The sequence below is a fragment of the Dysidea avara genome, chromosome 1, assembly GCF_963678975.1.
Source record: "Dysidea avara chromosome 1, odDysAvar1.4, whole genome shotgun sequence".
Taxonomy (NCBI): Eukaryota; Metazoa; Porifera; class Demospongiae; order Dictyoceratida; family Dysideidae; genus Dysidea; species Dysidea avara.
In genome coordinates this window covers 29452488-29469842 of record NC_089272.1, presented here as the reverse complement: position 1 = coordinate 29469842, position 17355 = coordinate 29452488, and the positions used below count along the sequence as shown (strand labels likewise).

The following is a 17355-nucleotide window of genomic DNA, read 5'->3' as shown; positions in this document are numbered from 1 at the left end:
CTAAGACTCTCCCTATGATGCCATCAAATGCATAAAAACACACCTGCACTGCCCCAGACCACGCCTACAAGTCATTAGGTCTAAGTCCTTGAAATTAGGTTAGGTAATCCTAAGGCTGCAGCACATGTTGCTGTCAGACCTTCAGTGCTGGTCACTGTAAGCGCTAATAATAATAATAAAAACAATTAACACAAATATTTACAAAAAGGAGCACACTGCATGGTTCCTATTCAGAAATGAAAGCGATTTTTTGGGTATTCCCGCGCGATTTGAATTTCTATCTGATGTGAGTGCTTATTTCATGCATTGGATTGCTCTATGTGTTTACTGGGCGAGGTAGCCGTATTGTTAGGTGTTTATAAGCTTCGCATCCTTGCTGTTGGAGACTGTCTCACTGATGTATCAACCATTCTGGTATTTGTTTGCAAACATCGCGTCATTTTGGCCAAATTTCAGCATATAGATGGCTCAGCCAGATGGCTAACAAGCTTCAATTGTAACCATACTCCGCATGCAGGTACTTTACCTAGTACTGGTCGCTGCTGATCCACGACGCAGTTGCTGCTCTGCTTGTTCTGTGCTCCAGAGGAAGAAGCATTTTGTCTGTCACCAAAAAGCTGCACAGACCGTGCTGCCACCAGAAACTGACCAATAAAATCAAACCACCAATACTTTGAGTTGATGATAGACTACTTGAACAAGGTTGAGAGTGAATATCGTGGCATACGAAGAACCCTACGAACCGCTGCAACGAAAAATCACGTGATTTTAAGACACTTGTATCGTTTTCTATCAGAAGAAAGTGATAAACTTGGCTGCCACGCTGGTGTTATGATTATGATTATGATGTGATTTGGGTTGAGGCTTAGAAGCCTGTACACCCATTCAATTACATACATACACATACATAAATTAGATGCAATAAACAAAAATTAACTATGAATATAGCTAATTATTACATTAACATAAATCTATAGTCATAAAAGTAATTATCTATAGCTGATTTAAAATTATTTAATGAAGAATTACCTACAATATCACTTGTAAGATTGTTCCAGTCATTAATTACTCTAGTACCAAAATAGTTGACCCGACATGAATGGTGGGCAGGGGGCTTAAGTAATTTATACGCATGACCTCTAGTTTGTGTATTGTGGGAGAAAGTAAAAAAGTTGGAGTGATCCAGATTGAAGTAATCATTCAATATCTTGAAAAGAAATATTAAATCACCACGTCTGTGCCTGTACAAAAGAGATGGTAAATTCATTGATGTCAGTCGATCTATGTAAGATTTATCTTTTAAAGATGGTACTAGTTTTGTAGCATGCCATTGCACACCCTCACGTTTACGTTGATCTAATACATAATGGGGTCCCCAAATTACATTTTCGTATTCTAATATTGGTCAAACCATTGATTTGTACAATCGTGATAGTACAAATTCATTCAAATCAATAAAGCTATCAAGTTACACTTAGCCTAACACATGACAATAGTTAGGTAGTTGATTGGAGGATATCAATGTTTCGTGTTGCGGACCCTACATATGGTATACATAATTATGGTATGAATAATGGATCACAGCATACATACAAGTTCACATAGTCTATCATTTTGCTGGTGAACATATACAGTAACTGTAAACTTTTAGTAGCCAATTTTGTGGATTTAGTAATTATGCAATTTGTCACAGTACAGAACACTCCGTTACGCCATACAATATAATATCAGCCAATTTAACTCTCAATGATCTCTGTAATAAGTCTACTGTGACAGAGCTTAATTGTATGATATCCGTTTACAGTAGCTACTCTACATAAAAATACATACCAACAACTTCAAAATAAATTACAAGTGCATGCACTTAAAAACAATGATTATTGTATTAGCACAAAAGTGAATACACGTTGCATTTAAAGTTTAGTAGTATAGTGATAGATTGTGTGTGTGTGTGTGTGTAATAGTTTAAATGAAAAAAGAAATGTTTCACTACTGCATCAATCACTTCAAGGCTTTATAAGCAGGATTATCATCCATGATCACTTTATCACTTGTAGCATAGGCTGGATTCTGTTGTAACTCAATATCATTAGCAGTGTAGCTGGGTGAGCTCACTGGCTCATACAATACTTTATCAGTTGATGTGATTGGGTCTTTATCACATGGAGTACTATAGGTGGGATTTTTCAATTCATTTTTACTAACAGGAGGTTCATCTATTGTTTCATACAGTGGAACTGTAAGTGTTTGTTGAGCAGAAGAGTTGGCCTTCTTCTTCACAACAATAATAACAAGAATCAGAACAGCAATCCCAACCACAGTGATAACAGCAATGACAGGAAATATCACAATAAGTATTACAGGACTGTCGTTTGAGCTTGATGGTGAACCTGCTGTAAGAAGGTTAAAAATATTGTAATGTAGTACATATAATCTAATCCAAAACAGCCAAGCTGTAAAAAAAAGAGTGCAGCGCTCAAAAAGGCTATGGTGAAAAAAGATGTGAAATCCAAGGTGGCGGCCAAGAAATGGCTGTGATGGTAGGTTAATGGTAAAAATTTTAATAACGACAATTCAAGTGAATTTTGGTGCCTCTTGGTCAATTGGCACAAAATTCACCTGAATTGTCGTTATTAAAATTTTTACCATTAACCTACCATCACAGCCATTTCTTGGCCGCCACCTTGGGTTTCACATCTTTTTTCACCATAGCCTTTTTGAGGGCCGCACTCTTTTTTTACAGCTTGGCTGTCTTGGATTAGATTTCACTTCTTTTTGTATTTGTATACCCCAAGCCGGCCTATGGCCAGCTTTGGGACTTTTTTAACATATCTTTTTTTTCTTTACCACAGGAAGAAGAAAAGATGAAGCAGATGTACTTTAAATATTTCTGATTTAATCAGTAAATGTACAAATTATATATATATATATATATATATATATACAATACATATATTTATTACAGAACTCTCCATGGTGGTTTCTTTGTAACTGAATACTCTACAAGGTGGCTTCTTCTAGCTTCTCTCTCTACAGGGTGAATTGTTTGTAGCTGAACGATCTACAAGGTAAATTTTTCTAGCTGATCTCTCTACATGGTGGTTTGTTTGTAGCTGAACTCTCTACAGGTGACTTGTTCTAGCTGATCTTTCTACAGGGTGATTTGTTTGTAGCTGAACTCTCTACAAGGTAACATCTTCTAGCTGATCTCTCTACAGGGTGATTTGTTTGTAGCTGAACTCTCTACAAGGTAACTTCTTCTAACTGATCTCTCTACAGGGTGATTTGTTTGTAGCTGAATTCTGTATATTGGTGATTTGTTTGCAGCTGAACTCTTTACAGAATGGTTTCTTTGTAGCTGAACTCTCTACAAGGTAACTTCTTCAAACTGATGTCTCTACAGGGTCACTAGTTTGTAGCTGAATTCTCTACATGGTGGTTTCTTTGTAACTGAATTCTCTACAAGGTAACTCCTTCTAGCTGATCTTTCTACAGGGTGATTTGTTTGTAGCTAAATTCTGTACAGGTGATTTGTTTGCAGCTGAGCTTTTTACAGAATGGTTTCTTTATAGCTGAACTCTCTACAAGGTAACTTCTTCTAGCTGATGTCTCTACAAGGTCACTAGTTTGTAGCTGAACTCTCTACATGGTGGTTTCTTTGTAACTGAACTCTTTACAAGGTGATTTCTTCTAGCTGATCTTTCTACACGGTGGTTTGTTTGTAGCTGAACTCTCTAAGAGGATACTTCTTCTAGCTGATCTCTCTACAGGGAGATTTGTTTGTAGCTGAACTCTCTACATGTGGCTTGTTTACAGCTGAACTCTCTACATGATGGTTTCTTTGTAGCTGAACTCTCTACAAGGTAACTTCTTCTAGCTGATCTCTCTACAGGGCGATTTGTTTGCAGCTGAACTCTCTACATGGTGGTTTCTTTGTAGCTGATCTCTATACAGGTTACTTGTTTCTAGCTGATCTCTTGAATTCTCTTCAGGGTGACTGCTCTATTAGGATGACTGCTCTATTAGAGTATCTCGATCTAGCACTTGCTACACCAAGTTGAATTTCATGTTATAACTCCGTGGCTTTAAGTCTGATTCTTCTACACCATTGAAGAGCCTTTCTACGATGATAACTCCATCTGTACAGCGATTTTCAAAGCATTACCTCAAGCTGTTTATCTGGTAGGCGTGACAAGCAGTCGTTTTTTATTAGCTAATCTCGATTGCGTAATTGTTACACACTGTTGGTGTTTTCGTTGTATCTTCCTGGTTTTTAGCTCGATTTCTTTCAAACCACAAAAGGTTTGAGGTTCAATAGTTAACCTATTCACCCACCGATTTTCAGCTTCTTCCCATACGCGGTTTACCCCGTAGACGTGACAACATATTGGTGTTATTTTTCGTGAATAATCGCTCATAATTCTTTGTCTGTTTATCGTATTCCAGCCAAAGTTGGTACCGAGATGCGCCTTTATACTCCCCTTCTGTGTGCCAAATTTCAAGGCAATCGGATGTGGCGTTCGCGTTTTATAGCGGTTTTTGTAAGTGTGCGAAAAGAGGAAAAAATCAAGACACACGGTAGTGTGTCGTGCGGCCCAAGAAGCCGGCGCGCAACACCCGTGAGTATATTGACAGGAAGGAAGAAAACGCAATTTTCGAACCTCCGTAGCTCTGTGCTGCCTTGATGAAACACGGCGAGTTTTGCTGTAGACACTCCCTCCACCTTCAACACTCCACATTCCAAATTTGAGCGAAATTGCTTCAAGCGTTCCCGAGATATGCGACTTCAAAAATTGGCTTAGTTTCTTCGGGTTTTTTTCTTCTTATTTTTCTTCCTCTTTTCGCACACTTACAAAAACTGCTATAAAACGCGAACGCCATATCCGATTGCCTTGAAATTTGGCACACTGAAGCGGGATATAAAGGCGCATCTCTGTACCAACTTTGACTAGGATACGATAAACAGGAAAAGAGTTATGATCGATTATTCACGAAATATAACACCAATATGTTGTCACGCCTACAGGGTAAACCGCGTATGGGAAGAAGCTGAAAATCGGTGGGTGAATAGGTAAACTATTGCACCTCAAACCTTTTGTGGTTTGAAAGAAATCGAGCTAAAAACCAGGAAGATACAACGAAAAAACCAACACTACAACAGTGTGTAACAATTACACAATCGAGATTAGCTAATAAAAAACTATTACTTGCCACGCCTACCAGATAAACCGCTTGGGGTAATGCTTTGAAAATCGCTGTATAGATGGAGTAATCATCTTAGAAAGGCTCTTCAATGGTGTAGAAGAATAAGGCTTAAAGCCACGGAGTTATAACACGAAATCCAACTTGGCGCAGCAAGTGCGAGATCGAGATACTCTAATAGAGCAGTCATCCTAATAGAGCAGTCACCCTGAAGAGAATTCAAGAGATCAGCTAGAAACAGGTAACCTGTATAGAGATCAGCTAATAACAATTCACCCTGTAGAGTGATCAGCTACAAACAATTCACCCTGTAGAGAGATCAGCTAGAAGAAGTTACCTTGTAGGGAGTTCATGCAACTATGGAAAGAGATAGTTCAGCTAGAAGAAATCACCTTGTAGAGTTCAGCTGCAAAGAAACTACCATGTAGAGAGTTCAACTACAAACAAATCGCCCTGTAGAGAGATCAATAGAAGAAGTTACCTTGTAGATAGTTCAGCTACAAAGAAACCATCATGTAGAGAAATCAGCTACAAAAAAATCACCTGTAGAGAGTTCAATTACAAACAAATCTCCCTGTAGAGAGATCAGCTAGAAGAAATTATCTTGTAGAGAGTTCATCTACAAACAAATCACCCTGTAGAAAGATCAGCTAGAAGGAGTCACCTAGTAGAGAGTTCAGTTACAAAGAAACCATCATGTAGAGAGTTCAGCTGCAAACAAATCTCCCTGTAGAGAGATCAGCTAGAAGAAGTTACCTTGTAGAGAGTTCAGCTACTAACAAATCATCCTGTATAGAAAGATCAGCTAGAAGAAGTTACCTTGTAGAGAGTTCAGCTACAAAGAAACCATCATGTAGAGAGTTCAGCTGCAAACAAATCACCTGTAGAAAGATCAGCTAGAAGAATTCACCTTGTAGAGAGTTCAGTTATAAAGAAACCACCACGTAGAGAGTTCAGCAACAAACTAGTGACCTTGTAGAGACATCAGTTACCTTGTAGAGAGTTCAGCTACAAAGAAACCATCATGTAGAGAGTTCAGCTGCAAACAAATCACCTGTAGAGAGTTCAGCTACAAACAAATCACCCTGTAGAAAGATCAGCTAGAAGAAGTCACCTTGTAGAAAGTTCAGCTACAAAGAACCATAATGTAGAGAGTTCAGCTGCAAAGAAATCACCTGTAGAGAGTTCAGCTACAAACAAATCTCCCTGTAGAGAGATCAGCTAGAAGAAGTTTCCTTGTATAGAGTTCAGCTACAAACAAATCACCCTGTAGAAAGATCAGCTAGAAGAAGTTACCTTGTGGAGAGTTCAGCTACAAAGAAACCATCATGTAGAGAGTTCAGCTGCAAACAAATCACCTGTAGAGAGTTCAGCTACAAACAAATCTCCCTGTAGAGAGATCAGCTAGAAGAAATTACCTTGTAGAGAGTTCAGTTACAAAGAAACCATCATGTAGAGAGTTCAGCTACAAACAAATCTCCCTGTAGAAAGATCAGCTAGAAGAAGTCACCTTGTAGAGAGTTCAGCTACAAAGAAAGCATCATGTAGAGAGTTCAGCTGCAAAGAAATCACCTGTAGAGAGTTCAGCTACAAACAAATCTCCCTGTAGAGAGATCAGCTAGAAGAAGTTTCCTTGTAGAGAGTTCAGCTACAAACAAATCACCCTCTTGAAAGATCAACTAGAAGAAGTCACCTTGTAGAGAGTTCAGTTACAAAGAAACCACCACGTAGAGAGTTCAGCTACAAACTAGTGACCGTGTAGAGACATCAGTTACCTTGTAGAGAGTTCAGCTACAAAGAAACCATCATGTAGAGAGTTCAGCTGCAAACAAATCACCTGTAGAGAGTTCAGCTACAAACAAATCTCCCTGTAGAGAGATCAGCTTGAAGAAATTACCTAGTAGAGAGTTCAGTTACAAAGAAACCACCGTGTAGAGAGTTCAGCTGCAAAGAAATCACCCTGTAGAAAATTTAGCCACAAACAAATTGCCCTGTAGAAAGATCAGTTAGAAGAAGTTACCTTGTAGAGAGTTCAGATACAAAGAAACCATTCTGTAAAGAACTCAGCTGCAAACAAATCACCTGCACAGAATTCAGCTACAAACAAATCACCCTGTAGAGAGATCAGCTAAAAGAAGTTACCTTGTAGATAGTTCAGCTACAAACAAATCACCCTGTAGAGAGATCAGCAAGAAGAAGTTACCTTGTAGATTGTTCAGCTACAAACATTCACCCTGCAGAGAGAGCAGCAAGAAGAAGTCACCTTGTAGAGTGTTCAGTTACAAAGAAACCACCATGGAGAGTTCTATGATAAATATATGTATTATATATATAATTTGTACATTTACTGATAAAATCAGAAATATTTAAAGTACATCTGCTTCACATTTTCTTCTTCCTGTAGTAAAGAAAAAGACAGATTAAAAAAAGTCCCAAAGCTGGCCATAGGCCGGCTTTGGGGTATACAAATACAAAAAGAAATGAAATCTAATCCAAAACAGCCAAGCTGTAAAAAAACAGTGCGGCCCTCAAAAAGGGTATGGTGAAAAAAGATGTGAAATCCAAGGTGGCGGCCAAGAAATGGCTGTGATGGTAGGTTAATGGTAAAAATTTTAATAACGGCAATTTAGGTGAATTTTTTTGCCAAGACCAAGTGGCACAAAAATTCACTTGAATTGTTGTTATTGAAATTTTTACCATTAACCTACCATCACAGCCATTTCTTGGCCGCCACCTTGGATTTGACATCTTTTTTCACCATAGCCTTTTTGAAGGCCGCACTGTTTTTTTACAGCTTGGCTGTTTTGGATTAGATTAAAATAAGAAGAAAAAAACGAAGAAACTAAGTCAAATTTTGAAGTCGCATATCTCGGGAATGCTTGAAGCGATTTCGCTCAAATTTGGAATGTGGAGTGCTGAAGTTGGAGGGAGAGTCCACAGCAAAACTCATCTTGTTTCATCAAGGCAGCACAGAGCTATGGAGGTGCGAAAATTGCGTTTTATTTCCTGTCAATATACTCACAGGTTTTGCGCGCCGGCTTCTTGGGCCGCACAACACACTACCGTGTGTCTTGATGTAATTGCCAAGTGCCTTAGTGTGCAAATAGTAATCTTGCAGTTTTGAACTTTCTATACAGTACGTAGTACTGTATACTAGGGACCATGAAGGTTTGGGCTTTCTAGTCAAAATATCATCCTAAAACCAGCGTCATAGTACCCTCATGGCACCTTTGGCAGTATAGGTAAGCCCAAATGTGCCTTCTGAAATGCTGTCACTAGGTTACTACAATTTTCACTAAAATTTTCTACTTACTGCCTGATTGATTGCCCAACTGATGCAAGATACTGTAACAGCTAAAACAATGGGCTTGATTTTTTCACTGTTTGATGTAGCCGGCTTCAGCCAAACAAGTGCCTTTTGGCATACCGCAGTACATACAATGCATACTTCATGAACGTACAGTACCTGTGTCCTCCTTTGTGTCCCATTAATTTTATCTTTGCTGACAGTGTAAGGTGTCAGTTTGTGGTAGTGCCACATGACAGCTTCTCCATGTTTGCAATGAAACTATAGGTCCTTGTTGTAGCGCTCTTCATGACTGTAATGCCGTATAATGGGTTGAACATAGCTGACTACAAAGCATAATGGCCACTTTACTGTTATGGAGCACTCCTTCAGATGAAAATAATAAGCCAGGTATGATTCTGAGTATGAGTGGGTTCATCAATCATAGTAATGTTACAAAATAGTACAAGGAAAAATTATGAATTCCAAGTTTGATGATTGAAGAAATAAAACAGTGATGATATGCTACAGGTACGTAATTCAGTCTATACCAATCAAAGAGATAAACTTTGACTACTTTTATATCTTTTACCCATAATCAACCTTAAAAGTCTTATTAATTTTCTTGTACTGGTACAGTATTTATTTATAGCTATGTTTGTCTGCAACGGAAGTGTGTATGATGAAAAATGTTGCACAATGAATTAATATTGCAAGACACAATCCACTGCTCTGAAATGGGTTAGCCAGCTTTAAACTTACAAAGGCAGATGTATATGTGATGGCCTCAAAGTATCTATTTGGTTATTTGTTGATGCTCTCAAACCTTAGATAGGGAATATATGATCTAAGGCCTCTGAAATGCTGTGTGAAGTGAGACACTTGCATACTGTGCTACATCAACTTCCAAGCTATTCAATCACAGAGTATTCCGGACTTAAGTCTTATTACATTAAATAATTATTTATTGATACCCTATTGTCTGTATTGCGTACAGTAATTGCAGCCACAACCACAACTGGGACTCACTCCAGTAGCAATGCTTTGGTGATGATCATCATGTATGATTACTGATCTACTACAGGTAGCAATAGGATTTTACTTTCCCAAACACAGCTTACAGGGCAATTGTGAGCTCAGTGATGATCAGATCTGTACAATATCAATAGATCAGTAATGCTAGATTGGATCAAAATCAGAATAAAGTAGCTCAGACTGAAATGTTGAGTCAGTTCAACTCTTATTCCACTATTTCCAAATGCCTGATAGGGCTTTTGCATAGACTACCTATTTTGTTTATGATGAGGTTGCTAGGAGATCTACGGGTCAACTGTAAAGGATTGTATTTGCCATTGAGACAACCATAGCACCACTGCTTCATCTCCTTTAGTTATCATATACGTAAAAGAAATATCCAATTTATGTTATCCAATTTACATAAATCTACATATAAACCGACAGGTAGAAGGAAAACATGATGTGAAGTTTTAAGTTGGATTAATGATCAAAGAAAAAAAGTAGTGAAGCTAGGTAGTGAAACAAGGAAGGTTTTTATACTTGCAGATGTACTAGTGGAGATTAATACTGCATTTACACTTGGCATGGTTTAACAAACAGGTTTATGAAACCAGCAGTGACATCCCATTTATGGGCACGTGTTTAGACCACTATAATGAAGCATGCTAACCTGGAAAATGGCGTAAAGTAGGACTCTGTTAACGGGTGGTTAGGACAAAAGACAGTCGAATTAGCACAGTTGTACTCTAGGGATAGTTAACGGCTTATACCAGCCACTAATATCCCTTATTATGATGTAGGCTTGAGTCTATTATGTTCCAAATTTTTCCTATTATGCTTTTGGCATTCCCCAATTTTCTGCCTATTATGCTTGTTTTTATGCTTTTCAGAAATGCATTATGCTTTTATATTGTGAGTTTTTCTTTGTGCAGAGAAGTTCTTCATATGATACAATGTAAAAGGAGAAGTTTCACTTCAACTGCAACATACAAATAACAGCAATAGCTTGAAATTGGATCTGTTCCAGAGTTTGTCATATTAGAGCAGGGGGTCTGGGGGGGATATCTATAGTCCCTCAGAAGCTATAGACATTTTATTGTCTAATATCTTTGTAGTTTTGTAAAATATTATGCATCGTTTCTGATTTACCTTCTGAGTTGTAGCAATTGGTATTCAAAGGACAGCAACTGCTCAGTATAATATTTAACTTGCATTTGCATCACCATGCTAAGAATATATTGGCCTACTGGGGATATGGTTCTGTTGCAATGCGATGACTGTTCTATTAGAGTGTTTGACTGTTCTATTGGAGAATCTTGATCTTTTTGAGATACTTTCCTGGTTTGATATTAACCTCAGTCTCACTCCAGACCTTATGCACTATTTTCAATGTCCAGACATTCACTAGCTATCTGACTCAATACTACCAGAGCTTCTATTGTATTGCTTTCCAATCGAGCTTCCAATAATCATAATCATCATATCATATTTTATTCAAAACCAGACAATGAGATGTGTTATATAATAACAAATTGAAGCTCAGCTATACTGCTTTGCCATGCTTTGGTGTTAGTTAGCACATGACTGCATGTCTCTTATAAAACTCAAACTCACAATGAAAATATTCATTTCATCGAGGAGTGTAAACATGTAGTTCTGCATTTTTCTACTTGTTATCAGGATTCATTTCACCATCCAAAACAGGTTAGTCCTTGACTTTGCGATTGTCATAGCAGAAGATATACTTATTGTGGCTGAAATTTTTCCATTATGCTCCTAATTATGCTCCAGTATGCCAGCATTATGCTTTACGCTTTTCATCCCCTATTATGCCAAAAAATATGCCGGCATAATCGACACAAACCTATTATGATGTAGTTGATGCCTGTAAGCAGCTAATCATGTGCTCTTTCTCCTATGAAGAGTTGAATTGTTCCTTTCGATCCATTATAAGCTTCATTTTGATACAAAATCTAGTGGACACATTGAATATAGAAAACTGAACCGAGTTATGCTGGCATGGCAGTTTTAGTAGAGGGCTGGCCCAGTTTGGTTCAGCTCAGTCCAGTGGGTGTTTATACTGTAGTGAAAACCAAGATGAGTCGTGCCAAACCGAGCCAGCACATGATATGAGGCAAGTGTAAACACAGTATAAATCCCTATGTTAATTAGTCTATAAACTATAAACTATGGCTGAATTAGGGATTATAAATCCACTAGTGTATCTGCAGATAAATGACAAGAAAATTTATAATCTTGCAATTGATTCTTAGTATATATAGGAATCAAGCTGATGGGCAAGCAGATAATTGTTTCTGAGCAATTGACAAGATGGAATAATCATTATCTTGAATATACAAAGCAACATTTCCAAAGCATAGCTGGAGGTTAAGTTCCTGAAGCCCAAAGTCAGAGGAAGCACTGACACAACTTAACAAACTTAGTTTTCAAATTTGCTTCTCTGGAGACATGAGAGATACTTGGGCAGCAAACACCTGGATACTACAATATAACACGAGTAGTACTCATTTTTCAGTTTATCAGAAACCAAGGGGCAATAGATTCTAATTTTGAGATGGACCCGCTACAGACAGCATAGATGAAAGCAATGAAATTATATATGTAGTTTCTGCAAATTCACAGTTTATACTCCACAATGGGGAGTGAATCAGTTATTTATTTTGTTGAATGCCACCAAAGTAGAAATTTCCCATGGAGGTATGCTGTAATACCATCATTCATCTTTTGTTTCACTGTTTTTTATCCCTTGGATCCCTACTATACTTTTAATACTAGGGCTTTATTGTTATAGCCTACAGTTAGGGAGATAAGCATCATAATAATTTGACAATTACATGTACAATATAATTACAAGAGGTAGGAGTCTCAGGGTTACCAAGTTACTAAAATTTTATAAAGTAATAATAACTAGAGCCCTGTCAAGACAAAAAACTATAAATAAATTGTAACTACTTATAAAACTAAATAATTAATCAACAGATTGACTACATCCAATGACGCTGAAGTCCGAGAGTTAAATATCCTGTATAAAAAGGAGATGGCAACATGAGCTGCCTGCTGAAGTATGCAACATATTGCACTCTTCAGTAGATGGCATACATTGCTAAGCTTTGTAACGGTCACTGGCATGAAATAGCCTAGACAGCCAACTTCAACTGTCACAAGATCAACTAAAAATCCAGCATGTTGAAGGTCCAGCAGTAATGAACCACAGCAATCTTCTTTACAGTTCCTTGTAGCCAAAAAGTGATGCTGAGTATTTAACCACAGAGCATTCTAACAGCATGATGGAATCTGTGGAAGCTAGCATGAGATCAGGGTAGATGTGATATGAGGTGGAATAGTATTTGGGGACTAACACTTGCCTGGTAGCCAGGAAGATCACTATAAAGCTTATACGTAACACATGCTGAAAGCTGTGAACAAGAACTGCAAAATGGAATCATGACACCAAGTGTATCCCCCTTGATCAAGTGCAATGGAACAACCAGTTAAAATATGGTTGGTTGTAGGTTTAGTAGAGTGACAAAGGGTACATACTGGACTAATGGTTATATTCCAGCGAGCCAAATTCAAAGGCATTGGTAAGGTGTCACAACCGTCTTGTAATAAGAAAGAAAGTTGCTTTTCATGATCAGGTAAACCATACATCAGTCTTTTCCACAGCGGACAAATTTTGTTCTAGAGTAACTATAGTCAGAAATTTATTCTATACAGTCAACAATTTCAGAGCAGAATTCCAATAATCAACATAATCTGCTAAAAGCTTTGCTCTTAAAAGAAGATGAATGTAGGCTTGAGTCTATTATGCTCCAAAATTTGCCTATTATGCTTTTTGGCATTTCCCCAATTTTTTTGCCTATTATGCTCATTTTTATGCTTTTATTTTGTGTGTTTTTTCTTTGTGCAGTGAAGTTCTTCATATGATAGAATGTGAATGGAGAAGTGTCAATTCAACTGCAACATACAAATAATGTATAGCAATAGGTTGAATTGGCAGAGTTAGTAGGCATATTAGAGCAGGAGGTAGTCTGTCAGAAGTTATAGAAATTTCATTATCTAATATCTTTGTAGCTTTGTATGCAATTGATTATGTAGAAAATATTATGGATGGTTTCTGATTGATCTTCTGGGTTGTACCAATTGGTATTCAAAGGACAGCAACTGCTCAGTGCAATAATTATGTAACTTGTATTTGCAGCACCATGCCAAGAACATATTAGCCTCCTGGCAGTCCTGGGGACAAACACTTAAATGGCTATCATTTTCTCTGTTGCATGCGATAACTGTTCTATTAGAGTGTTTGACTGTTCTATTAGAGAATCTTGATCATTTTGAAATATTTTCCTGGTTTGATATTAGCTCCAGTCTCACTACAGATCTGCAATGTCCAGACATTCACTGACTCACCACTAACTTTACTATCATCAGAGCTTCTACTGTATCATTGTATTGCCTTCCAATTGAGCTCAGTTCCAATAATCCTAATCATCATATCACATTTTATTCAAAATCAGATGATGATATGCTTTATATAAACTTACTTTGCCATGCTTTGGTACTAGTTGGCACATGACTACATGTGTCCTATAAAACTCAAACCCACAATGAAAAGCATTCATTCACTCGAGTGTAAACTTGTAGTAGTAAGACTGTAGTGCATTTTTCTACTGGTTGTCAAGAATTGTTTCACCATCCAAAACAGGTTAGCCTCGAGGTTAGCCCTTGACTTTGTGACTATTATAGCAGAAGTTATACTTATTGTGGCAAAAATTAGCTCATTATGCTTCTAAGTATACTCCATTATGCCAGCATTATCCTTTAAGCTTTTCATCCCCTATTATGCCAAAAATTATGCCGGCATAATAGACGCAAGCCTAATGCTAGAAACTGATGTTTTGACAGCAGAAAGAGCATCAAAAACAACATCTGGTGCATCCTGAAAGTCAATAGACTGACACAATTAAACAATCATCGGGTCAACAGAGCATTCAATAGCCATGATATAAGACAGCTCCTTGAGAAGAGGCAAAAATGGAAGGTCTAAAACATCAGGATGAAAAATAGTTCCTGGAGTGCAGTTACTAGGCAAATTTAACCACCACTTTACAAACTTCAGCAAAGATGATTGGGTGGATCGAATGGATGTCATTGTAAGCCTCTACAAAGTTTTTAAGGATCCACACTTCGTATTTCTTCTAATAGAACAATTGTCAATACAATACATTGGAGATATAATAAGGCCAGCTCACGAATAGCAGTGGAAGAAATACCAGTAGTCTTGCCTAGAAATTTCATATAGTTAATACTACAGAATCTGATGTTGATAATATTACCATTAGACATTGAGAACTCTGTAATGGGCACAACTTGATGACCATTAAAATGAAGGGATACACATTTGAGGGGTTGAAACTCAAAGCAGATGTCAGCAGCAGGAAGTAAGAGCTTGTTAATGTGGAACAGCTTTACTAGAAATGACTATCAAATCATCGGCAAGACTTTTTGTTTTGTGTACTTTAGAGGAACAAGCCTGTGGTTCAGCAGAAGTCACACTAACAGAAGCTGAAGTAATAGGTTTATCACCTCAAAAGTTTTTATGGTAATGGCCAGCAAAATACCACTCAACAGTATGTAAATCTACTGGTGGCTCTATATCACAATTGTCATAATGTAAACTATGGGAACCATCACAATGACATTACCTTTGTACCAACTAACAAGAGAGTTTGTAGAAGAATCAGACCAAAAAAAGCATATTCAAAAATAGGAATGCTAGGTGAAGGTAAATCAGTTGAATGGGGAGCTGTTAACTAAACAGAGTACCTACAATGTTCTGACATTGAAAGGAAAACAAACATAGCTAGGTTGAACAAATGGGGAGACAATGGATCACCCTGAAACACTCTCCTGCAAATACAGAATATTGTTGTGTTCCAACCAACTGTGGAAACAAAGGCACAGAGATGAGAAAAGCAACTAATAATCAAGCTAATAATATATGAAACAAAAACAGTTGGCAGATCCAAGTACTGTAAAACGTCAAAAGGTATTGATGTAAAACTGAACCAAACCATTTTCAGGTCCAAAAAAGACACAACAATGGGCTTCTTGGAGGATCTAGCATTAGCTAACAGAGAGTGTCAATACTAAAGGTATGTTCCATTGTGCCATTGATTCCAAATAGAAAACCCTTTGAATGGAAGAATCAAGCAATTTGTAAGCTACATGTGTGACTGCTCTATTAGAGTGATTGCATATTAGAGTATCTCAGGTTGACCTTTTACCCCCTATACCAAGGGCATGTCACTATTTCATAATTATTTTCACTGTGCTAGCATTTTGAATACAAAATTAATGTAGTAATAAGGGATGTGATTGTTACAGGGCAGATAGATTGTTAAGGTCTGTGTTCGATGATTATTAATCAACCAAGATCATTAATGGGTGAAGTCTTGACTCTTGAACCTATCATGAAGTTACAGGTATCTATCGAGCATAAGGACTTTAAATAAGTCTGTGTAGTCTAAATATACTGTTCAAAGAAAGTGTTGATAGGGAAAATTAATGCCTCAATATGGTATTATTGTAAGAAGATGACGACCAGAAAGAATAGGTATAGAGGGCACACACTCACCGGAACCCTGAAAAGCACATACCACTGGTGTATTGTGGTGTAATTAATTGTGGCTGTGTGCTGCTTTGTTATGGCCTTCAGCCTTGCAACTCTGTGGTCAGGCTGGCAGGTAGTGGGACAAAAATTTGAGTTCGGTCATTTTTCAAAAAAAAATTCTATATCTTAGTATTTTCTTGGTTTTAATGATGCTAGGTATATTATGTAACAGTGATTTTTGTTGTGTAAGGTGTATAGGATGATTTTTAAAGGTGGTGTTTTGGGCAAGTTACACTTGTCACTTTTGCGGGATCCCAACTTATAATTACTACCATACTGTTTGACACATGTATTGCTAGAATGCAGTTCATCATGAAGTTACTGTTTAAGTAGTTTCAAATTTGTTCAAAGCACTATGCATTTATAACAATGCATATCAATTTCTATACAGAGATGCTTTTAAAGGTACACAATGAAACCACATGTCTATTTGCACTGTAAAATTTATCAATATATTATTATTAATACACTGTACATTACCTGCAAATGTTGGTGTTGTTAATGGTGTCAGTGTAGCTACCATAGAACTTGACATAATAGTTGCAGGTGTTGCCATAGCTACCAAAGAACTCAACATCCTTGTATATGTAGTAATCCTCACTGATGATGATATAGATGGTCCAACCAAAAGAGTCACATCAGTAGTAACAATGAGAATATCACTAACTGTACCAGATCCACAAATATTCCCTGCAGTTACAGTCACACTATAAGTTGTGTTAGGAGATAACTGTGTTATAGTAATTGATGCCAGTAATCTTGTTGATTCTCTGACACTACCACCATCATCCCTCCAGTTGACAATATAATGATCAGCATCATCCACCTCATCCCACTGTACAACAAATGATGTACTAGTAATGTCATGAAATCTGATGTTCATTGGTGTACCAGGTGGACCTGTGGTATATAAACCAATAGTCAACAGACAGATCAATAATGCTTAGTTACATGGCGAGACCTCTTTAATTGAGTACTATAACATTAATAATGAGGTGGTATTGGTGGATATATTGAAGCAGCGACAATATCCAGCAGGACTTTTATATGAATGCTTATAAATAGACCTCACACACAGAACCTCATTTACAGTGCATATGGTATGTATGGTGAAGTGTTTATCACACATGTACATATCAACAAATAATAATTATCT

The 17355-nt window shown here is 37.4% G+C and overlaps 1 protein-coding gene across 2 annotated transcripts in view; it reads right to left on the bottom strand.

The window, feature by feature from the left end:
• Positions 1 to 1802: 1802 nt before the first annotated feature.
• LOC136249498 (mucin-17-like) overlaps positions 1803 to 17355 on the bottom strand; it is a 25228-nt gene continuing 9675 nt past the window's right edge. The window contains exons 2-3 of one of the 2 annotated variants that reach the window (XM_066041524.1): positions 16680 to 17099; positions 1803 to 2393 (exon numbers count right to left, since the gene is read on the bottom strand). In XM_066041524.1, coding sequence (XP_065897596.1) covers positions 2002 to 2393; positions 16680 to 17099 — 812 coding nt within the window. In that variant the 3' untranslated portion in view covers positions 1803 to 2001. The remainder of the gene's footprint in view (positions 2394 to 16679; positions 17100 to 17355) is intronic. The other variant, XM_066041532.1, reaches the window with a different exon arrangement.